This window comes from Taudactylus pleione, unplaced genomic scaffold, assembly GCF_031769625.1.
Source record: "Taudactylus pleione unplaced genomic scaffold, aTauple2 ptg000609l, whole genome shotgun sequence".
Lineage (NCBI taxonomy): Eukaryota > Metazoa > Chordata > Amphibia > Anura > Myobatrachidae > Taudactylus > Taudactylus pleione.
Window position 1 is genome coordinate 18,258,248 of NW_028285011.1, and position 25,654 is coordinate 18,283,901.

Here is a 25,654-nt window from a genome sequence, read left to right on the forward strand (position 1 = left end):
ACGCTCGTTTTTTTGATAAAAACGCCCCCTGGCCGCACGCACCATACGTCATGTCCGCTATTTATTAGATTAATCGAGTACATCGTACAGCGTATGAACTGCTCGCTATTCTTGTGGTTGGTGTTTTCAACCGCTATTTTGCGAGCAGTTCTGAGTTAAAAAAAAACAAGTGACGTGGTCAATGACGCTGCTGTATTAAATATGCACTCCCTTAAAACGCCCGTTTTGACCTTTAAGCACGCCTGCGTTCGGATCTCCACTCCCCGTTTTCAAGCACCTTCCCCTGTTACCACCCACATGCGCCTCATTCTGTCACTCAAAATAGCAGGCCCTCGCTATATTGCGTACCAACGATTTTCGGCCGCACTGACTGGTTCGCGCATGCGTACTAAAAACCGTACGCATGCGCAGATGTGCGAACATCGCTCGGAACGGGCGTACTGCCGCTAGCGAGTGGCTCTGAATGAGGGCCTATGTCCCTTTGAAAAATGAGGGGGGCGCCAATGCTCTTTCTGGCACAGGGCACCAAAAAGTCTAGCTACGGCTCTGTGTGAAATCATGAGATAATCAGCTTCTCGCTTCATGTAATTGATGGAGGAAGGTTGATAATTAGGCAGGGTCGTAATGAATGCTGCATTGCTGCTGATCTTACCCATGACATGGTGTCCTGGGATTGTCACATTTGCAGCCCCAGGCCATAATTGCACACCTGTTGCAGTGCTGGAGCAATCATTGCAATAGTTGATACTTATGTGACATGCCTAGTTACAGCTCGGTTTATCAGTCATTGGGATTCATATATTGTGTTGGGGGTAATTAGAATGGGATTTCTTTGTATGGCAATATCAAAAAAGCAGTCTGTATTAAATGGCAGACACTACATTGTATATTAAGTAGCTACCTGCCAATGTATATATTATACGTACTACATTTTGTGTGTTTCTTAAAGATGACCCATTACAGAAATGTGATATTCTTTATTTAATAAACTATTACTGCTTATATTATTGAAAGACAGCATGAATTACATTGTTTGTACTTTACTTCCTTTGTCTGTTTGGCCAGAGTTTCCTATTTGCTCTGCAGGAAGGAAAATTACTTGTCTTTATGCATCAGCCACAAACAGGTAGAGTTCCCAGCATAGTCAATGTTAAAAAGTCTGCACTAATATCATACAAAGGTCATATAGAGGTATTAATGTCATATAAAGGTACTGGGTAGGATCAGCACATTTTGGACCTGAGTCAGGGATGTATGCACTGGCAATTTTTTTTACGCAGAATGAGCATCTTTTGCTATTGCCAATGCATCAAAGTCTCACTGCGCACGCTCTGCAATTGTCTTGCGATTTTGCACGCAAAGAGAACACATTCACACAAAGTGAGTACGGGTAGTCAGCGTTTTGGAGGAGGTAACGGGGGTGATTAAAAAAAAGCAAGTGTGTCTTTCCGTTTAAATGCCACTATGTGGGCATGCATAAATTAGCCAATGCAAGCTACAAAGCAGCATGAGAGCTCTGTGTCAGGAGAGACACTGTATTTGAGACAAGTCAGACATGCCACAAGGGCTGCATGGCTGGTCGATGTGCGTCGATGTTCCCGATATTTACGCAGATGACAAGGCAGCAGTAGCGTCCCTATGCTCAGGTAAGCTTTGGAACTATTAGCATATTTTTGCAGCTGTGGTCTGCACAAAATCACAGCTGGGATCGCATTAGTGTCCATCTCTGAACCAGGCCTTTTGTCCATTGAAGAGGGTGATAGACCAATAAAAGCAGGTAGCTATGTTTCTTTTAAGTGACATAACATTTGGGAGGAGTGTTAAAAAAAAAAAGCTTTTTAATATAATTTCACAGTATCCAAATCCCTAAAGATTTTTTAGGTAGGCAGCCCCATGCCCCCGGCCACTCATTTTATATTTCCATTCCAGTACTTCTACTATACCACTGTCCAGTGGCGTCTCTCCCTGCGGTGACACATGGTGCGGGGAGGGACGCCATGCGCGCGGCACCTGACGAAAAGGGGGCGTGGCCTTCGGGAGGGGCGTGACAATAGGCGAGGGGCATGGCATCGCGGCCCTGGTATTCAAGGAGGGGGCGTGACACTGAGTGAGTGGCGTGGTCCCGCGGTCCGAACCCGGCCCGTCGCTGTGGTAACCAAAATCTATCAATGGGGTGGTGCCGGTTGGGGATGCAGGAGGTGCGGGCATGTGCGGTGCCGGCTCCCTCACTGACAGGAACCGAGTGCTGCACTTAATACTACAGTGCAGCACCCGGCTCCTGTCACTGAGGGGGAGCCTGCACCTTGGTGCCACCCCTCGGCGGGTGACACACGGGTGCGAGCCGCATCCCCCGCACCCCCCTTGTGACGCCACTGCCACTGTCCTACTCATAATATAAGTGCAAAAATAGTTCATATGCTATGATATTTGGCACAAAATAACTATAGAACGTGGACCCCATCCCCCTTAGGCAGTTGACCACATCCTCAGCAACACATGCCAATCGTGGAGCCCCCTGTCTGGATCTGTCACTGAGTACATAGGGCCTGATTCAGCATTGGATGAAAATGCAATCACAACTGCAATCACCTACAGATCACAGTTTCTAAAATATGATAATGCCTCCCAAAGCACAGCTGACATAAAGACGCCCACTGCTGCCTACTCATATCCATCCAACGTCACTCTCACCTATAATCACCAGACAATAAGTACTAAGGAAAACCATCATTTGAAAGAGGGGACTCCCTTATTTCAAAAATAGGTGCTCCTTAATTATTGAAAGCCAGGTTTGAGGATATCTTCCCCGTCCCTAGACTCCATGTTTTTTCTGCAATATAGGGGGATAATATCTGGTGATCACTCTGATCCCCAGACAATCATTTCATTTGGGGCACAAAGTTTAATAGAGGGTACCCCCCTTTTTCAAACAAGAGTTCCCTCAACTCTCTAGTTGTCTTCCCACCACTCTCTGTCAATACTTTGTATTCTTTTTTAATTCACTTAAAACTGAGCACTTTGCTGCGGATGACAAGTAGGACTCGTCAACCACAGTTTTAAAAATACAGTATAAGAAGATGACAAGCCCCATATCCACCAGAGCACAGGGGTTAAAGATGATTATATAGTTTTATATATCCTTTTTGTTGTAGTGCAGATTAACTGAAGTCAAATGCTATAGAGATACAGGGGCAGATCTACTGAGCTCTGAAAAGTGATAAATTGGAGAGTGATAAACTACCAACCAATCAGCTCCTAACTGTCATTTTTCAAACACAGCCTGTAACATATCAGTTAGGAGCTGAGTAGCTGGTAGTTTATCACTCTCCAATTTATCACTTTCCATAGCTTAGTATATCTCCCCCAAATCATACATACATGGATAGAGGCTTGTCATTGTACATAAAATGAAGACATTTAAGCGTGTAATTCTTTGTTGGTCACGAGCTTGGAACATTTTGTGGTTTGAAAGTTAGTACGCATCATCATTTTGGTCTACTATGCCATTATGGCACATTTCAGGAAAACAACATAGATATACAGTATAGTGTAAAGTTCATGCATGTATCTTATGTAGTGATCAATCTTAGGTTTATAGGTTACGCAGCAATACTCAATAAATGTGTATAATTGTGTTCTTTCAAGTCCTGGACTTGAAAGAACACTACTGCAACTACTATTTGCATTAATAGTTAGCAAACATATAGGAATCAGTACATTTTACCATGCTCATTACCCACTTGGTGATTCCATTACCACAGCATGGTGATTCCATTACTTTATTAAAAAAATGTGTCCAGGTTACACAAACTGTCATACTTTTACTAAATATATGTAGATGTATCCCCTGGATGTCCCCATCGTGTAATACAACTGTGAAAATCTAGAGTTAATTCTGGAAGCTGAATTTATCAATTTTGTTTACACACATAGGGCTCTATTTACTACAATCCACATTAAAATGCAGATTGCAGTTTGATATTACCGACTGAATCCGCATTGCAAATTCAGGCAATATCACAGGGATTTATTAAAAATCAATTGCATGGACAGAGCTTGCGATAAAGCTCTGGATCTCATTCAGACCCGCTCGCGAGCGCAGGACGCTCGCAAGCGGGTCAATGGTACCCAAATGCGCATGCGCACGATGGAGGGAGCTCCGTTGTGCGCATGCGCGAGACCCGGATAGCGACAGCCAAGCTGTCGCTCCGGGTCTCGCACCAAAGGGGGCGTGCTGTCAATGGTGAGTCCCCTTTGGTGGGCGTGCTGGGGGCGTGGCTGGCAGACGGAGGCGTTCCCATGGGAACGCCTACCGTCTGGGTCCGGCCCCACTTACATCACTAGTGATGTCAGTGGGAGTGATTTTGGCTCTGATAGAGCCAAAATCACTCCAGGGCTTGCGGCAGCGAGACCCTACCGCAGGGTCTTGTTGCAAGCCCGATGGTCGCGATGGTCTTGACCATTGCGACCATCATCATGGACACTCGCATAAGCTGTGGGTGGTAACCCACAGCTATGCGAGCGTCCAAAAGGCCGCTCCAAATTTAACTAGGATGGCCCTGATTCAGAGCAAGCGCTCTGGTCAGAGCGTCCGGCTCTGAATCAGGGCATCTGTCCCTGTGAATCTCCTCTGTAGCATTATCACTGTATTGTTCGGAGAAAGTACAGTGACTGGCTGCTGCTACCCCCCCTCCTTGATCGTGACTCCCTGCAGGCACCCCTCCCATGACTAGATCCCCCCCTTGCGACCCCCCACCCTTAGTTTCACTTACCTCTAGTGATTGGTGCTCCGGCGATGTCCTCCGTGGCTCTGGTCAGCTGGTCTCCCATCCTGCACTGTGACAGGATGGGAGACCAGCTGACCAGAGCCCCAGAGGACATCACTGGAGCCCCGATCACTGGCCCTGGACTCAGGTAATTTTTTTTTTTTTTTAGCAGTGATCAGTGTGTAGTCTGTTTAGACCAGATAGATGATCACTGGGGCCAGCTCCGGGCTCTGCTCTGACTGTTACAGCAGAGCAGGAGTCCGGTAACCGGGGGAGACCCTGGATTAAGCCACCTCCAGGTGGTGTTATTATCACAGGGCTTCCCCCAGGTATTTTTTCACAATATATTTTTAGTAAATTCCAGGAAGATCGCATTTCCCATTACAATTATGGGAAATGCGATCTGCTTACTAAAAATATGCGATAATTAGGGCTTGGAGAAGAATTTTACGAATTCTACTCCAATTTACTGCCCTTTTGTACATATAGGTGATACTAAAATAATGTGAAAAGGGTGTGAAAACACCCTTTTTCACTTTATTTTAGTAAAAGAAATGTCAATAAATAGATCCCATAGTAACATGCCTCATGATTGGTGATTATTCTGATACTGACTTTGAAAGTAGGCTGATTTATCATGAATAACACAAGATAGCACTTAAGCTATTATAATAGTATTTTATATGGGGTTTATTGTGGGCTTTTGGGTTATGCTGAGTTATTAACATTAGTGGTGGAAGTTGTATAAAGATTAGAGTTTATCACTGTGAAAGGGTGTTTCAGTTACCATTGGAATTGCACATCAGCATGTGCTGTAAAGGTCTTAGGAAGAGCTTTGTGACAAGATGGCATTTGTTTGAGGAAATACTGATGCATGTTAGAGAGTTCCTCATTGTGCATACTTGTTGGACACTAGGACACAGCAAAGTGCATGTGACATCATGATGATGCACTACTGAATGGCTGAGTAGCAGGCAAAAGTCATTTGTGCGCTAAAGAGGCACATAGAGGGGGCTGGAGATGCAGAAATACTGGGGTTATAGTGCTCAAGACATTGAGCTGGGGAGACACAGGGGGGTGTGCTGGAGAGACATGAAGTAATGAGGCCAAGAGATAGAGGAGAATGTGCTAGAGGTTAACAATGGGATGTGCTGGAGATACAGAGGGGGATGAAACATGAGGAGATGTACTGAAGAGACATGGGGATGAGACTGAGAGGCACAGGGGAATGAGGCTGAGAGACACAGTGGGGGTGAGACTGACAGATATGTTGTGGATGATGCTGAGAGACACAGGTGTGGATGAAGTTGAGAGACTAGAGGAATAAGCCAATGTCAAGAGAGATGAGGCAGGAGAGACATAGGGAAATGGTGCTTAAGACAAAGAGCTTGGGTAGGAGAGACACAACAGTGTGAATAGCGCTGGAGAGACACAAAGGGAATGAGACTGGAGAGACATAGGTGATGATGAGGCAGGAGAGACAAGGGGGTAAGGCTGAGAGAGACATTCAAGGATGAGGCTGTAGAGAAACAAAGTGAATTAGACTGGTGAGAAACAGATAATGATGACATAGGAGAGACAAGGCTAAGAGACACATGTGGGAATTAGGCTGGAGACACACAGGAGGGATAAGCTGATGGCCTATACCTACTGGGGATAGATGGCAGCTCAAAAACATGAGTGTGCTGGGCCTCAAGATTTCTGTTGCTGTTTCTGATATTACTGGTATCTAATTGATATATGTTTTTTCTATGACTGGATGCTAAGTATAATTGCATTTATTAAATTCATTAGACATTATACTTATAAAGAGTGCTATAATAATAACAATGTCATAAAATATGTTATATATTTAATTGAACACATATGCAACAATATTCATAAAAAACAATTAGATATTGGGCAGCACAGACAGTGTAATGGTTAGCGTTACTGCCTCACAGCACTGAGGTTGTTGGTTCGAATCCCTGTGGAAAATGTGTGTGCTATATAAATAACTGGTAATGAATAATAAATAAGTAACAATTGATAAAAATGACAAAAACTCCCCTATTAAATATTTCTGCACTGAGCTAAAAAAAATTTCAATTGTTTTTAAGAACTTTTAAGTGATTCTGGGGCCTATTCATCAACACTAAAATAAAGTTTTTAAGGACATTTTCCTTAAATAACGTTATTTTGGTATTCATGAACAGACTTAGCACAGGAGATATCACAGATATCTCCTTGCTAAGTTCTCCTGCGTTAATTTCCACACTCCCCATACATTAGTATGGGGATGTGGAAATTGTGGTATTCATCAAATTGCGAAAATTATGAATTTTTGGAATTTGATGCAGTTACTATTCACCACTGTGAGGTGGCGAATAGCAGAATCGACTTACCTGTGCAGGTCCCCCAGCGAGTCCCTCCGGCGCTCTGCTCCGGAGGCTGGTCAGACATGAGTGCTCCCCAGCAGAGCACAAGAAAGTTTAGAGGAAAAAAAAAAGTTTTTTTTTTTTTCTAATCTGTCATGTGGTCTGCTGGGAAACCACATGACAGACCAGCAGGACAGAGCCAGAGGCTGCTGCGCAGACATGTCGAGGGGGGGGGAGGTGAGCGGAGGGGGGGGGGGTCGGGGGGGTACACAAACTTAACGCATCTGTAGGCAGTGCTGCGCATGCGCTGGTTTTACAGATGTAACAGCGCATGCGCAGCACTGTTTCCAGATGCGATAAGGTAGTGTAGGCAGGGAAAAGTATCTATTTCCCAAAAAGCTGTCATCGCAAAAATGACAGCTTTTCGGAATAGATACTTATGGAGAGGTGGAATGATGAATTCCACCTATAATTAGGTAGAACTCCATGAGAGTTCTAAACCTAATTATCTCTAGAGAATTTTTAGGTTTAATGAATAGGCCCCTCTGTGTGGTAAATATATCAGTCATTTCTCTATGACCGCTGAAGGAATAGTGCTGTGTGGCAGCTGCTCGGCAATAGGCCATTCACATGTAAGGAAACATTCTGTGGGTGTAAAGTAAACATGTCAAAGAATGTTAGCATTTATTTTTAAATCTTTTTTCCAACTAAATTTCTTAGTTTATGACATATAGTTTTCTATAGTTTCAAACAGTAAAACTGCTGAATACACAAAGCATCACTATGGTATCTGCAAAAATAAAGCAGATCAATTTTATCTATCTCATCTATTTCAGCTAAGGCATCCTCTTACTAAACTGATATTCAGTCAGTTATTAATGTATCCTAGTCAAACCCCCTATGACCCACTCAGCAATATTACGGGAAAATAGCTGACTGGATTGAAACGTGGTTATACTTAGCTACAATGCCATTGCCCAATTTTAAAGACAAATTTACTATCCTTTAAATGACACGTTTCTTTGTTCACTGATGCTCTTTGATGTTGCTGCTGAGAGGGGGAAGCTAATATCCCCAGAGTAGTGCCAGAGTAGTGCTAGATTCATATTTTATTTCACCTGGTAGTATTGGGAGAGGTTTAGGTGTCTTCACCCCCTTGATACTTACAATTCCTTTTTCTAAAATGTAGGCACTTGGCCCTCAGTTTTGAGCCACAGTAGTCCAAGTGAGTAAAAAATAGAAAGAAAGAAAATCAAGTAGAAGCCAGAACACACTGACATTTTTTTATATACTTAAATATTGTAGATAAACAAAGAAGCTTTGCAAATATCTTAAATGGTGTTCAGATAATTAAATAATACATCATCACATCAAAGACGACGTGAGACCTGTTTGGGTGGGTGTTTTCCTGTTAGCTTACCTTTTTAATTTGAAACCTGTTGGGCCAAATGTAATAGGGTGAGAGTTTAGAAAATGTGAGAGTTTAGCAGTAATACTCTCACACTATTACATTGATCGAGTTCTATTTTCAAAATAGGAATCACCTGGATGAGAGTTTTAATCTTGAGAGTTTTTTTGAGTCTGCAAAACATGCGAGTTTACATTGGCTGAGTTTAAAAATGTGACAGTTTTCTCACACATTTTCTAAACTCTCATCCTATTACATTTGGCCTGTTGTTACTACATCTATTGCAAAACTTTTTGACAAAATGTATTATTTTTTTTATTAACAATTTTTTTTAAAAGATAGCTAATTAAACCTATTTCGGGAAATTTTTTTAACAAAACTTGAAAAGATTTGTTAATAAAACTGCTCTGAATCAGGTTTATATAGTTATTTTTTCTGCAATTTGATAAACTGACCATATTGGGGACTTTTTCTTTTTTATAAATTGTTTTATATAGTTTAAAAAAAAGCCTCTCTCTTTCTGTATCTATCTATCTAGCCAGAGGCGGATTGGGCTGCCAGGAAAGCGGGGAAGTTCCAGCTGGGCCGGTCCCATGAACCCCCCTGCAGGGCTGGCCAACACTACCGGCCAGGCCAGGTTGATGCTGGCTACCATGATTTGTGTTCCACTGTGGAACGCAAACTGGAAGCTCCCGGATCCACCATCACTGTGCTGTGTCTTCTCCCTCTGCTGACCGCTGTCAGGTCCCATGTCTCTGTGGTGTGGTCGGGGCCGGGCCATCCCCTGTGGGGTCGGGGCCGGGCCATCCTCTGGGCTGTGGGAGGTGAGCTGGATTAAGCAAGCAGGATGAAAGGGGCTTGTGCAGGCTGCAGCTGTATAGCTGGGATGGAGTAGGAGCCGCCACCGGAGGAACCAGACACTGGTGGGAGAAGTTTTCACTGAATGGCTGTGCAGTGTGCAAACTGGATGCTGCTATCAGCATGAGAGAGGGATGGCAGCCAGGACCCATGCAGAGAGAAGTTGACCCGGAGTGGAGGTGATTCATGTTCAGCTTACTTCTTCCCAGCGAGTCCCTTCCACTCCCATCCTGTCCGCTTATTCACACTGCTACTCCCACTCTGCACCCTGCTCCACACTACTGCTCCCAACCTGCCCCCTGCACTGAACTACTACTATTCCAAGCCTGCCCCCTGCATCGCAATACTACAACTCCAAGCCTGCCCGCATTATTACTACTCCCACTTCCCATTAATAATCCTTTCCTGCCCCCTGATCTGCACTACTACTCCCATCCAACCCCCTGCTTACCACTACTACTACTCCCATCCAACCCCCTGCTTACTACTACTACTCCCATCCAACCCCCTGCTTACCACTACTACTACTCCCATCCAATCCCCTGCTTGCCATTACTACTGCTCCCATCCAACCCCCTGCTTATCACTACTACTACTCTCGTCCAACTCCCTGCTTATCACTACTACTATTCCCATCCAACCCCTGCTTACAACTACTACTACTCCCATCCAACCACCTGCTTAACACTACTACTACTCCCATCCAACCCCCTGCCTACTACTACTACTCCCTTCCAACCCCATGCTTACCACTACTACTACTCCCATCCAACCCTCTGCTTATCACTACTACTACTCCCACCCAACCCCCTGCTTACCACTACTACTACTCCCATCCAACTCCCTGCTTACCACTACTACTACTCCCATCCTACACCCTGCTTACTACTATTGCTACTTCCATCCTGCTCCCTGATCCACACTACTACTACTCCCAACCTGCTCCCTGATCCACACTACTACTACTCCCATCTTGTCCCCTGCATTCCACTACTACTACTCCCATCCTGACCCCAGCAGTGGCAGAGTGTATGGAGCTCGTGCTCAAGGAGCTGGCTCCGGTGGGGGCGAATGACTAACCAGACTTTCCCCTGGCTTCACAATACAGTACCCACTCTAACTACCATCCATGTCTCTGGAATATACCGTAACCCTCCCTACCCCCAGCCTCCGGATCATACCTTACTCCCTGGCCCCCTAGACATACAGTACCCCCAGGCCCTGGACATACACTACCCACCATACCCCATGACCCCTGTGATGTACACTGCACAGCCAATTTTTTTCTTGTGGAGTCAAATGTGTTTTTTTCCTGGTGGTATCAATGAACGTATTTGTTTTTTACCTGTCAGGGGTCAATGTGTTTTTTTTTTTTTTTTCTGTGGGAGCCAATGTGTTTTATTGTTTTCTCTAGGGACAAATGTGTTTATTTTTTCATTTGGGGCCAATGTGTGTGCATTTTTTTCTTGTGGCGGCCAATGTGTTCTATTTTTTCCTGTGGGGGCTAATGTGTTTATTTTTTCCTGCTGGTGGTCATTGTGTTTGTATTTTTTTCCTATGAGAGCCAATGTGTTTTATTTTTTTCCTGTGGGTACTAATGTGTTTTATTGCTTTCTGTAGGGGCCAATGTGTTTGCTTTTTTTCTGTGTGGAGCCAATGTGTGTTTTTTTTCCTGTGGGGGCTAATGTGTTTTATTTTTTTCTTGTGCATTGTTTTTAATATGCGCATGTGTCCCCCTTAACAGGCTGCTACTACAATCTCCCGAACTGGTTTTCCATCCCAATCCGCCCCTGTATCTGTCTGTCTATCTATCTATCTATCTATCTATCTATCTATCTATCTATCTATCTATCTATCTATCTATCTATCTATCTATCTATCTATCCAGTACCTAGGAAGGAGGCAGGGGAGGCATAGCTAGCAGAAATGTAATCAAACAAACAACCATTGGAACACCATTAAATGATTTCCATTCGATGGTGGCATATATCAGACCACCACCATCATAAGATAGAAGCACTACCATCGAAACAAAAACATCTATGTTTAGTAATCATTGGATTCTGATGTCCATCCCTACGCTGAACCTGCAGGCGGACTCCTGTGATCACTTTTTCTCCTTGAAATGCTCCCTCTCCAGCCTGATGTTCCGCTCACCAAACGCCCTTTAGTGAAAGTCAGCGCTGTTCTCGGACAGTGGCACCATGGTTAGGAAGCTCAACAGGAAGCCCAGGAAATATAGTTTACATTGTGCAAAGAGGACATTTTTCAGTGCCATGTTCGGCAGCTGCAGAGGGTTGCGCATGGAGGCTGCAGATATATGCACAGGTGCTTTAGCCTCTGGGACATGCTGCTGATAATACTTATGGTAGCTGCAATACAAATCTCTCGTCCATGATCCTTCTGCCCTTCTCAGCACATCTCAGTGGTCAGACACCAGCAGGGGACGATGTGGTGACACAGGTGACATGCAAGGAGCAGTAGAGAGAAGCAGGGGATTGTGGTGAGATGCAGAGGCCTGTGGTGTGATATAGGGGATGTGGTAAGAAGCAGGAGTGAGAATCAGGGGCCTGTGGTGAGATGGAAGGGGGTTTTGGTGAAATATAGGATGCTGTGGTGAAACGCAGGGGATAGTATTGAAAATCAGGAGGCTGTTGTGCGATGCGGTTTCTGTTTTGTAAATAAAAATAAAAAACAAAACATTAAAAAATCAGATATCAAATCATAAGTTGGGAACAATAAACCAGGATCCCAAGTCACATCTAAAGCCGAACCCAGGCAAATGGATTCATTACATGGTCCGGGAAGTGAAAAATTATGAAAAAAAATTAGGAAAATACTTGGAAAAATATAATGGTAAGGAAGTTATATATGCAAAGAGTATTCCACTAGATGCTAGTCCAATCACTGTAAAGTCTTGGAAAAATACATTAAGATAATTGTTTTTATTGAGACCCCTTGGAGCAACCATGATCAGATGATGGATCCATCTAGCTTCACGTTTAGGTAAAATAAATCCATGGTTGCCCCCTCTGCTTGGGGGGAGATTCCAGTCTATTATTGTGTAACTTAAGGTTGATAGTTGATATTTGAAAGTGTGCAGCAGGCAGTTTATTAGCTTCTCCATTGGTGTACAACAGGCAGATGGAGGCCCAATGTTGGGGCATGTGTTTGTGAAATGTCTATATAGCTTTTCTGACATACATTAGCCTGCACAAACAAGTAAGGAAATAGATTAGATGATTCATTTGGCAGGTTAACAATGTCAAATAAATTTTATGTCCACTGTGCGGATGACAGAAAATATGTCCCTTGATGATGGCCAGGCAGGTAGTGCAGCCAAGACACTTGTAGCAGCCTTTGCATTTCAAAACAGCCTCCAGCTTTTTATACCTGTCCGCATTAGGCCTAAACAGAAAGTATTTTAAATTTGTACCTCTCCTGACACTCAAGAGTGGTGGCTTGTTACACAAGAACTTGAAGGCTGGGTCCATCCAGGCCACTGGCCTGTTCCTGTTGACTGAGCTTTAGACATTCCTAAGGTTTGTGTCGCACCTCATGTCTAATATCACCCTTCTTTCAGAGCCCACCTTCTTGGTGCCACTAGAGCCCTCAGAAAAGAGTAATCTAGCTCTGGTGAGGCATCTCTCAACTATACTCCTTTTGTATCCACAATGTATAAAGCGCTCCTTGCACTTCATGAATCAGTCTTCCACTAGATCAGCATTGGCATTATTGCTGAGCACCCTCAGGAACTGGGAGACCAACAAACTTGATTTCAAGACATTCAGATGATGACTGGTACACAACAGTAGGGTTTGCAAGTCTCATACCCTCCTTTAAGACAGTGACATCCAACATGTTCATACGGTCTGTGTTAATGGAGACTTTAAATCATATAGGGTTGTCTAGTTGCTTAAGACCATTGACTATGTCAAAATGCTCTTGCACTAATTTTCCAAATGAAGAAAATTTAATTTATGGCCCTTTTATATTATACAATGTATTCAACCTACAGTATGCCTGTTCCAGCAAGCTGTAACTAGTACTCACCCTAGTAAGAAAAATTATTTTATTCTAACACCTTGCCAACCAACATCACAACAAATTAATAAGGCAGGCCCTGGTCTAGCCCCTGCAAAAAAGCTTGTTATATATATCTCTACACCAATGTTATGTGGAATGATAGTGTAAGCTGAGCATATATTCATTGTGGCCAATAGGCAGCCTTCAATCATCATCTATCAATGTCAGCCCTACCAGAAAATCATTACTATCACATATATAACTATCTATCCTCCTTACACATGAGTGGAGATAAAAATCAAAAGAACCCCTAGCAAATACTATATGCCTCCCCAGGGATTTACCAAAGTCTTCTTTATCTTTGGTTGAATATATATAATGGGACAAAAGGGATACTCTACCATGAGAAACTTGTCGAGAGTCTTGTCTATTCAAGTATTAGATAGAATGCAGTTGCACTTAGATGTACAAATGTTGCATACCACGTTGATCAGCGTTTAGTCTTCAATGTGTTTTAATTATGCAAAAAGACACCTTTTATCTTAAAAGATGCCCAACTTGACCGAGTCACGCTGGACCTGATGCATGGCGAGGGGCTATTTGGTGCAACTGAAGCAGGACACATCTGCATTACCACTGAAGTGTACATTTTTAAAGAATTGATGGCTAGTCTTTCTTCATTATCAAAATGATTAGTGTTCCATCTGTGGCCTTTTAGTTCAGTATAAACAACTCTTAGAAAGGGTTTTAGGGTGGCATTGGAGGAAGGAATGTCAAAGAGCTCTTTGGGTGCTAGCATTCCTTTTTGATGTCATGATGTGCAGTTGCATCTCTGGAACAAGTTCCAACAATGGATCGAAACATTGACATGAATATGTAAGTATAACATTAAAGGATTTCATATTTTTCTCTTTTTAAACCCTGGTGAGTGCCCTTCTTTATATATCTCTATACGTTGGACCCATTCAGGATCCGTTGGTGGGATGGCACCACAGTTGCTGCTATGGACTTCTATTGAATGAGAGTGCAGCTGCTGTATTAATTGATACAGTCAGGTGCATAAATATTGGGACATTGACAGAATTTTCATATTTTGGCCTCTATTCACCACCATAATGGCTTTGAAATGAAACAAACAAGATGTGCTTTAACTGCAGACTTTCCAATTTAATTTGAGGGTAATTACATCCAAATCAGGTGAACGGTGTAGGAATTACAACGGTTTCTATATGTACCTCCCTTTTTTTAAGGGGCCAAAAGTAATGGGACAAACTAAACAATCCTAAATCTAACTTTCACTTTTTAATACTTTGTTGCAAATCCTTTGCGGGAATTAGTTGATTGGTTGGAATGAAAATCTGATAAGGGATGAAAGCAAATGACAATCAGCAATTTGCTCCCAAACGCCGGAAAATGGAAAAAAACTGTTGTTTGAACAAATTGTTTTGATCTAACATTTAACAAACTTGCCTGACGACCATTTTCATCTGTTTTCTGGCATTTAGGAGCAAATTGCTGATCATCATTTACTCCCATATGTTACCAGATTTTCATTCCAACCAATCAACTAGTTGGCTGGTTGGATGAAAGTTGGTCTAGTGTGTGGCCAGCTTGACTCATATGGCATATATTTATATAAAACAACAACTGTTAAAATTCCTCAGAAGGAAAACATCATAGTTGCTGGCTATTGGATAGCCTAAAGGTACAATAACTGTCATAAAGTGGGTTTCTATTTTTTAGTGAGCTGTCATTCAGTTACAGATGCCCCATCCTTTGAAGTTTGTATTCAAGAATGCAATGAAAATGTATGTGCCACCATTCAGTAGTGTAACATTATTACTATGTAAATATAGTCTGCAGAAACAGTTGGAGTACATAAAAATATTGCTAGAACCAATACCCAGCCAATCCCGGATAGTCCCTTCCTTGTCATGTCGTTTGTCAAAAACTTTAGCATAGTTGCCTGCTTTGTGGGACTCCTCTCCAGGAGATCCTGGAGGGGGAGGTACCAGGGGTAACTGTGTGGGGTCTGTACCATGAATAATGTCATCATGACCCCTCCCTTACTGAAAAATGTTGTAATTTGTGCTATTGCGCAACAGGAGCTAGGTCACAATGACATTATCCCCAGCGAATGTCATCACAGAAGTGGAGAGTGTTGCCTACTGACCTGTGATTCCAGGAGACTTCCCCTAAATGTACGAGTCTCCCAGATGTTATAGGAGAGTAGGGGAATATGAATGTTAGAGTGACTTGCAGTCTCATTATTCTGTAGTTACATGTTTAACTTCAGTAAAGTTTTTTTATATAAACTGTGCTGACTAGGCTTAACCAAAAATTGATGCAAGATGTAGCAAAATCTATTCTGACCTCACTTGATCAACCACTATCTTGTGGCTCAGGTCACAGTGCTGTGTCAAGCAAAAGTCAGAGCAACAGGGACTGGATGTGTGAGTAATATATGAAATATCTTGAAACTAGCAAAGGAATGTTTTTTTATGTTGTGTTAGGAAAAATGCTATTTTTAAATGCAATTCTTCTTGGTATTGTTTCTTCCAGGGCTTGAACTCACAAATTAATTTCTCTGTCTCAAGTGGTTAAAGATGGACAACAAAAGCAGAAAATATGTGAATATAAAATGAGAAATGCTGTTAGCTACAGAAAAGTTGTTTTTAGAATGCATGCATAAATATCGTCACTGTATGAGGATAACTACACAATTAGTAGGCAAGAGTTGTATAAGGTTATCATTTAAATTCTAGCAAGCACTTCTATTATGTTAAATTAATTTGCCTGTAGCTTTAGCACTACGAAAAACAAAGTTCCTAAATACTAAACAATTGCTTTCATTTGTTAGACCATTAATCGGCTAACATTTTTCAGAATGAATTGGGATCTTTTACAACAGGACAGATTGCTAATATATATCTTTTTTTCTGTGAAAGTTTCACACAATTAGGATTAAACAAGGAACACTGTTATTAAGTATCTGCCCAGATGCTGCAACATCATTACTATTTGTCACTGAGCTTTTTATAATACAAGGTGCATAGGTAAAAACATCAGTCGAAGCACATCCTACTGTGTATCAAGCCTTATTAAAGGGAACATTTCCTGATCTACACTGTAAGAGTTACAACGGTTATCTATCTCAGGAAAATTATTATGTTTCAACTGCTGTACTGTATATCTGCATTTTTATTTTCAAATACATTTATGGGCTCTTATTTCATCCTATTGTCCCACTAGAAGTAGATGATACTCTAGAGCACAGGTTCCCAAACTCGGTCCTCAAGACTCCAAACAGTGCATGTTTTCCAGGTTCCCTCACAGAATCACAAGTGAAATAATTATCTCCACCTGTGGATATTTTAGAATGTGTCACCTGCTAGGCGACCAGGAAAACGCAAACTGTGTGGTGTTCTGAGGACCGAGTTTGAGAACCACTGCTCTAGAGCTTTGTGTGACAAAAAGGATCTGCTATGACTTGCAAATTTGGAAATGTCTATTTATAAAGTTGAGAAAAACCATTCTCCGGCAAACACCAAAAGGCTTATCTCCGTTTTTCTTCGTTTAATGAATATTTGACCTATTTTGCACTGGTTACCGCCATCCTGATAAACCTCTAAGTAGATAACAACACCACAGGATAGCATTAGCTATACCCGGCAAAGGGGACCCAGCGAAGCTGGAGAGGTATAACTGGATCCCTGCCAGTTCAAACTACTGTGCGCATGCACAGGCTTTAGCCATTCATGTGCATGTTGCTATAATATTTCCCTGGCAGCTAGCAAACTTTTCTGACTAGAGGAACCCCGGCTTAGTAAATTGCTGTCGTAGGACATTCTAGAATTACACAAGTTCATGTTAACTAGACCCATAAATTTGATATATTTGGTGCTTTACAAAATCTTATTTTACCGTAGCTATCTAATTGTAAATGACCATGCTGTGTTTATATATGGGGTAGATGTACTAAGCCGTGGCGAGAGATACAGTCAGTGGCGTAACTACTGCCCCCTCAGTCCCCGCAGTGGCTTGGAGGTGCTGGGTAGCTTGGGTGCGACGGGGGCAGTAGTTACGCCACTCAGTGGCGGAACTCCCGTAACTACGGAGGGTGCAGGGGGTGCGGTCACACCCTCTGCACCCTCCATCTGCCAGGTGCCCGCTGAGTGTGTTACCAGCGTGCGCCCGGCTCCTATTCAAACCCCTGGTGGCAGCCAGAGGATGGAGCTCCCTCCGTCTTCCGGGTCCCGCAGGGCACTATGGGAGTGACGTCATGACGTCACTCCCATAGTGCCGAGGAGCGGACGCCGGAGATGGAGCTCAGGAGTAAGCTCCGTCTTCCGGGTCCCGCAGAGCACTATGGGAGTGACGTAATGACATCACTCCCATAGTGCCGAGGAGCGGATGCTGGGGTATGGAAGGGGTATGGACGGCAGCAGCACTGGAGCGGGGATAAAGGTAAGTGTTTTTTTTGTGTGTGTTTGCGTGCACACGGGGGGGGAGCAACTACAGGGGGCTAACTACTGTGGGCAACTACGGGGAGCTCACTACAGGGGGCTCACTACTGGGGGTTCACTATTGGGATCAACTAGGTGCAACTACAGGGGGCTCACTACTGGGGGCAACTACAGGGGGCTCACTACTGGGGGCAACCACAGGGGGCTCACTACTGGGGGCAACCACAGGGGGTAACTACAGGGGGCTAACTACTGGGGGCAACTATGGGGAGCTCACTACAGGGGGTTCACTACAGGGGGCTCACTACAGGGGGCTCACTATTGGAATCAACTAGGTGCAACTACAGGGGGCTCACTACTGGGGGCAACTACAGGGGGCTCACTACTGGGGGCAACCACAGGGGTCAACTACAGGGGGCTCACTACTGGGGGCAACTACGGGGAGCTCACTACAGGGGGCTCACTACAGGGGGCTCACTACAGGGGGCTCACTACTGGGGGCTCACTATTGGAATCAACTAGGTGCAACTACAGGGGGCTCACTACTGGGGGCAACTACAGGGGGCTCACTACAGGGGGCAACTACAGGGGGCTCACTACTGGGGGCAACTACAGGGGACTCACTACTGGGGGCAACCACAGGGGGCTCACTACTGGGGGCAACCACAGGGGGCAACTACAGCGGGCTCACTACTGGGGGCAACTACTGGGGGCAACTACTGGGTGCAACTACAGGGGGCTACCTACAGGGGATTCACTACTGAGGGCAACTACAGGGGGCAACTACTGGGCACAACTACAGGGGGCACTACTAAAATGGGCACAACTACAGGGGGCACTACTTGAAGTGGCACAACTACAAGGGGCACTGCAAATGGGCACATCTACAGGGGGCACTACTTTAATGGGCACAATTACAGGGGCCCTGCATAATGGACACTACTACAGGGGGCATTGCATAAGGGGCACTATTACAGGGGGCATTGCATAAGGGGCACTAGTATAGGGGGCATTGCATATGGGACACAACTACAGGGGGCACTGCTTTAATGGGCACAACTACAGGGGGCCCTGCATAATGGGCACTACTACAGGGGACATTGCATAAGGGGCACTATTACAGGGGGCATTGCATAAGGGGCACTAGTATAGGGGGCATTGCATTTTGGGGCACAACTACAGGGGGCACTGTATAAGAGGCACTAACTTGATACACACAGTTTACTATGTTCCCAATAATCTGGTTCTACACGGACATGAAAACTGTGCAACCTGTCTTGAGCTGAGGTGACAGACTTACAGGAGCAGAGAGGAGGGTTGGTGAGGTAAGATCTACTTCAGGGAGGGATGTAATGGGCATTACTGTTTGGCATAATGTATATTTGGCATTACTGTGTGCACAATGTGCTATTAGGGGCATTACTGTGTGGCATAATGTGTAAGGGGCATTACTGTGTGACATAATGTGTTGTATGTGGTATTACAGTGTGGCATAATGTGAAATAGGGGCATTACAGCATGGCATAAATTTGTTATAAGGGCTTTACTGTATGTCATTATGTGTTATACGTGGCATTATTGTGTGGCATGTGTAAGGGGCATTGCTGTGTGGCATAATGTGTTCTAAGTGGCATTACTTATTGTGTCATAATGTGTAAGGCACGTTGCTGTATCATGTAACCACACACCTTAAACGTCGTCTTTGGGTGTGTTTGATCTTTGGGCGGGGGGGGCGCCTGAAACTTTTTTGGCATGGGGGAGCAAAATTTATAGTTACGTCACTGGATACAGTGTAGATAGATAAAGAACCAAACAATCAGCTCCTAACTGTCATTTTTCAAACACAGCCTGTAAAGTGCAGTTAGGAACTTATAGGATGGTACTTTACCTCTCTCCAAGGCTTAGTACATCTGAGATGCTATCTTTTCCCCTTAATTGGTAGTTCTGCATCTGCAACAATATGACTGAGTTACCTGCAGCGAAAAGCATGACTGCCACTGGTCTGTAGAACCGCCTGCGAGATCCCACACAAATGGAGACTAAGCCAATAAGGAATGCAATGAGAATAATGGCAGCACCACCGAGTAGTAAGGCAAGGGTCGCAATCTGCCAATCTACAGAAGAGAAACAAAAAGTGAAAGTATGAATAATGTAATAATATAACATATTATCTAGCACAATATTAAATAAATATTAAAGAAACAAGCATTTAAAATACACACACACATATATATATATATATATATATATATATATATGTATATGTATATATATATATATATATATATTTACTACTCCAATGGTCTGCTGGTCCAAACTTTGTTTTTACTTAAACCTAACAGAGTATACAGTATATATATATATATATATATATATTTAATTGATACAATAAGTGTGAACACTTACACTGAAACTCGCCAATTAGGAGTCATATCTGTTTATACAGTTACCATTTACAGGAATCTATACAAAGCATATCCACGAAAATGTATAAAAATGAGTTCAGCATTGTTCATTTGCCTTTACGTAATCATAGAGGCCCTATAGCACCTCAATGATAGAAACATAAATTCCAAAGTTTCTCAAGACATTTGCAGTAGAAGGCTAGCTGTTCCCCAATTGAAGGTCAATGGAACTTAGGTGATGCAACAGGACATCAACCACAAACACAGAAGTAAATCAACAAATGAATGGCTTCAATAGAAAGAAATGTGCCTTCTGGAGTGCCCAGTCAGGGCCCCTGAGCACAACCTCAACCTAACTGAGATAATGTGGTATGAGCTGAAGAAAGTGGTTCACAACAGACATCCCAAGAATATTGCTGAACTGAAACATTTTTGTAAGGATGAATGATCCAAAATTCCTACTGGTCATTGTGCAAGTTTAATCTGCAGCCACAGGAGATGTTTAGTTGAAGTTATTGCTGCCAAAGGATGGTCAACCAGCTATTAAATCTATCAGGTCCCATACTTTTTCCACCATGAACTGGGAATGTTTTACACATTCAATAAATAAATCAAAACATAAAATTGATTGTGTGTTATTAGTTTAAGCAGACTGTGTCTATTCTTATGACTTAGATGAAGATCAGATCAGATATTATGACAAATACAGTATATGCAGTTTCAGGTAATCCCAAAAGGTTCACAGATTTTTTCTTGACACTTTATGCACTCTCAATAATTCAGAAATACAACTTCAGAAAACTCTCTAGTATAGCAGAAACAACTCTTTGTCTTGTGTCCAAAACAAAAAAAAATTTTTTCACGTGTATATACATCTGTGTCTCAGTCTGCATAGTCCTGTCCACTTTCTGGGCATGAGCAGACTTCACAAAAGATATGGTACATAAAGTGCCATTGTAGTGTGTCTGCATCAACTGCAGAATCTCTAATAGTACGTATTATTTACACAAAGTTTAAAAGCAAATTGAAAAACGGAAACTAAAAATTTAAAAAAGCCCACTAGCAATTAATATAAAAAAACAACATTGCCATGCTCTATAAATTAATAGTTATTGTTATTGTGTATTAAAAAAGAATTAAGTACATAAAAAAATTACCTATCCAAGGAGAAAAACATAAATGTGCAAGCAGATAAATAAATAAATTATAATATTTATCAACATAAAACAAAACACAACATAGACCAATGCATTATTTAATGCTAGAATTGTCTTCAAAAAATTATTTTAGTGTACAACACAACCATAAACTTTATTTGTATGTCACTTAAAAATGTAACTATATATGAAATGCAGTAAAATGCTTGATGTTTTGTTCATATGCAGCATATTATACATTAATGAATTATTTATCACATACATATGTAGAAAATGTAATGTAATTTATCAGAAAGTTGTCATGGGCACAGTGAATATCCCTGAGGATCCCAGCAATGGTTGAGGAAGACACATCATTCATTAATCCATAATAGGCTGTATATGAAAAAAAACACCAAGCAAATACTGTACTTCACATACAGTTTCAGTGTTAAAATATATAAATTAAGTTTTTGGTTCTGTTCTACACCTAAAAAAGAAAGAAATGTAATGTATGGAATAATTAAATTTTATGGGATATGGATTGAAAGATCTACAGTAAATAGGTAGACAATGACTAGATACACACCAGGGGCCAAATGTAATAGGGTGAGAGTTCAAAAAATTTGAGAGTTTAGCAGTAATCTCTCACATTGGTCGAGTTTTATCTTCAAAATGGGAAAACATCTGGATGAGATTTTAAATCGTGAGAGTTTTTTGAGTCTGAAAAACATGCAAGTTTGCTCTGTTGCTTTGTTCGTCGGACTCTGTTACATTGGCCGAGTTTAAAAAAGTGTGATAAAACTCTCACATTTTCTAAACTCTCACCCTATTACATTAGACAGTCAATAAGTTGACAGAGATATTAGGTCGACAGGGACAAAAGGTCGACACACTAAAGGTCGACATGTAAGAAGGTTGACAGGTACAAATGGTCGACAGTGTCAAAAGGTCAATGTGTAAATGGAAGACACAAAAATGGTCGACACATGTTTTATGTTTTTTATAACCCTAATCTACACCCTAACCCTCCCCTTGGTGCCTAACCCTAACCCTCCCTCCTGGCGCCTAAACCTAACTGTCGGGGTAGATGCCTGACCCTAACTGTCCTTTCTAGTGCTTAACCCTAACTGTCTGGTAAGTGCCTAACCCTAACCCTTCCTCCTGGTGCCTAACCCTGACCGTTGAGGAAAGTGCCTAACCCTGACCCTCCGGTAAATGCCTAACACTAACCCTAAACCTAACCCTAACCCTAAAAAAACAAAAAAAATCATGTGTCGACCATTTTTCAGTCAACCATTTTCAGGTCAAACTTTTGACACTGTTGACAATTTGTACATGTCGACCTTCTTACATGTCGACCTTTAATGTGTCGACAATATGTCCCTGTTAACCTATTACTGTCTAACATCTGGGGTCTATCTAGACATTGTCTACCTTTTTACTGTAGATCTTTAGACCGGATCCCCATTTTATGAATGTACAGTAAGAGTTGTTTAGGCCTAGAAAAAGGTACGAGCAGTGACAGAAGCTTTGCTATGTAAAATAAAAAAGCTACATATAAAGTCATTTGCCACTATGCTGTGCAGATTCTACTCTGAAACATGAATTCTGAACTTGCACCATCTCGATGAAATCACCATTGTAACAGATATTACATAGTAAAGAAATAGAATGTAGTAACACACTTTACTGTACATCAGTGTAGACAGCATGACATATTTCAAGATCCACATGTACCAAAATACTCCACATTCACCCTACACTCAGACGTCAATACATGAAACTCAAACCTCCCCACATATGGTGGAGTGAAGTCGGCAGCTGCAGGAAAGGTGGCCAACTGTTGGAGAACCCTTCACACCATACTTGCTGACTATTAGCTCCCTCCTTCCTGGAGTGAGCTGTCAGCCTTCCACAATGGGGGGCATGTCGCGACAAAGGGGGGTGTGTCCCGACAATGACGCATCAATTGGGGTGGAGCATGGGGCGTGACAGTGCGATCGTGTCACCTTGGCCCCGCCAACTCACCACAATGCCGATATTAATGGCATTGTGAAGCAGTGGGAAGGGCCATGATGACGCAATTCAGCCTGAATCGCATCACCGCCCCCCCCTGCTGCCAGGGTTTATAATGTAACTGTGCAGGGGGGGTGGGGACTGGGGGGCTTGCCTGCCTTTCTGGGGGGCCGGGAGCGGCACCTGATTTTCGGGAGGCTCCCGACTGAATTGGGAGGATAGGCAAGTATGATTCACACTAAACAGTGATTGGTATGATTGCATTCAATGGTTGGTAACAGCAATCTTCTGTAAGTCAGTGTAATGTGTAAAGAAAACAGAAACACTTCAAAACTTTTAAAGTCTGTCCTGTGCTGTAATTTTAACTTGGGAACTTTACACCTATAACATTATATCTGGCGGTGGGGGGCAAGGCCGTATTAAGAGCCACATGGTCCTGGGGCTGGAAATGTTCAAGTTAACTGAGAAGGGGAGGAGCTGTGTCCAGTTCTGTGTGGGAGTGGCCAGATCCATGTGGGTGTGTACACCCCTACACTATTAGCCCCACTGTATCTCTAAATACATTCAAAGTGAAACAATTTATAATTTTTTAAGAAAACTAGAAATACAATTTCAATATCTATGATTTATGGCTGACTGTGTGACCAGTCATGGAGCTGGTCATCATCATGCGGTCATGATGATGTTCCTATTTTTATGTGGAGACCTGGAGCTGGGCCTCCATCTTCTCCATTATTAATCTGGCCCTGAGTGGAGATAGGTGTAGTGCGATGAAATACATATGCATGTGTCTGTGTATAATCATGATTATCCAGTTTTAAAAAGAAAACACTTTGTGGCAGGGTGGAAATTTCCAACATTAGAAGAATGGCTAATGCTGCATACACATGTAAAGATTTTCTGTCCAACCATCCAACTACTTGATTGGTTGGAATGAAAATCTGGTAAGGTATGAAAGCAAATGACAATCAAGTTTGCTTAGGTGAGTGAAACACAGGGTTTCTTGGTCAATTAAGCAGGAGTTAGTTCATTTAATTAATCATTGCTCACTCTATCCTGTTTGGAGGTTAGAAATTAGCTCTGTGTCCGCAGAACTGGACACTTCTTACAGATGGCTAGGGGAGAGATTTGACACCTGGCTGGTCGGTCTGTCTCTCCTTGGCCTGTAAGCCTGACCCCATGTGGAGTTATAACCATGGGCGCTGAGAGGGGGGGGGGGGCGGGTACAGTTTACCCGGGCCCGGGCTTCCAGAGGGGCCCGGTAGGGGCCCGGCGGGGGCCCAGGTCTGGCACCGCCCCCCCCCTCACTTCCTCCCTCCCTCCCTCCCTCTGCAGCAGCACAGCACACAGCGTGTGCTGGACTGCAGCGGTTGATTGCTTGCGGCTGCTAAGTAGCAGCCACAGCAATCACCTATGCCTGAAGGGGGGAGCGATCACACTGATCGTGCCCCCCACTGGCTTTGCGCTGGGCTGAGGGGCTCACAGCACCCCCTCCCCGGCACGCAGCGCTGCTTCGCGGCGCTGCAAAATTATCTTTTTTTTTCAAGGGGGCGTGGTCACGCCTCCTGAAATTAGGCCACGCCCCCCTCTTTACCGGGGCCCGCATGGCTCTCTACGCCCCTGGTTATAATCAGATTCCATGCTTTGATCCCTGCTTCAAGTGAGGAAACCACAGACATTAACAACTTGTACCCTGAGCCTAGGACAATAAGTAAACACTAGCCAGTCCATTAACTCTCAGTTATACACTTTGAAAAGCATTTCTTCTACAGAGAATAGATAGATTGTACATACAATGTAAACAGTGTCATTGGACATTTATGGCTGAACAGGAAGACAACTTCCTATAACCTCTCTTTCAACCTTTGTTAAAATGGCTTGTCATTTTCTACACACAGAACATTCCATACCAAGTTACAGAAACAGAAAGAAACAACAAGTTACATGTTTATACCATTTGCATCAGGTGCAGTTATGCCCATGCAGATGCAAAATCCATCTTTTCACGACAACAGCAGTCACAGTGATTGTTTTTGCTCTTCAATGCCTTGTTGGTTTCCCAGCAGGTTGAGTTGACCTGCAGTGAAGAATGCAGGATTTATGATTTACAATCCATGGCAGCAGGAATAAAGACAGTGATCCAGGAGCCGCAGGATGCAGGAGGGTAGGCAACTATGGTTAAGGGGTTATTCAGGAGGAGAGATAAGAGGGTG

General features: G+C 43.0%; 1 protein-coding gene across 3 annotated transcripts in view; it reads right to left on the reverse strand.

The window, feature by feature from the left end:
- The window catches only part of TMEM47 (transmembrane protein 47), a 149,800-nt gene that overhangs the window by 40,248 nt on the left and 83,898 nt on the right, over positions 1 to 25,654 (reverse strand). For all 3 annotated transcript variants that reach the window (XR_015871969.1, XR_015871968.1, XM_088454199.1), the window contains exon 2: positions 19,855 to 19,995. Coding sequence is in view for 1 of the 3 variants with exons in the window: in XM_088454199.1 (XP_088310325.1) it covers positions 19,855 to 19,995 (141 nt within the window). In the remaining 2 variants the exon portion in view is untranslated. The remainder of the gene's footprint in view (positions 1 to 19,854; positions 19,996 to 25,654) is intronic.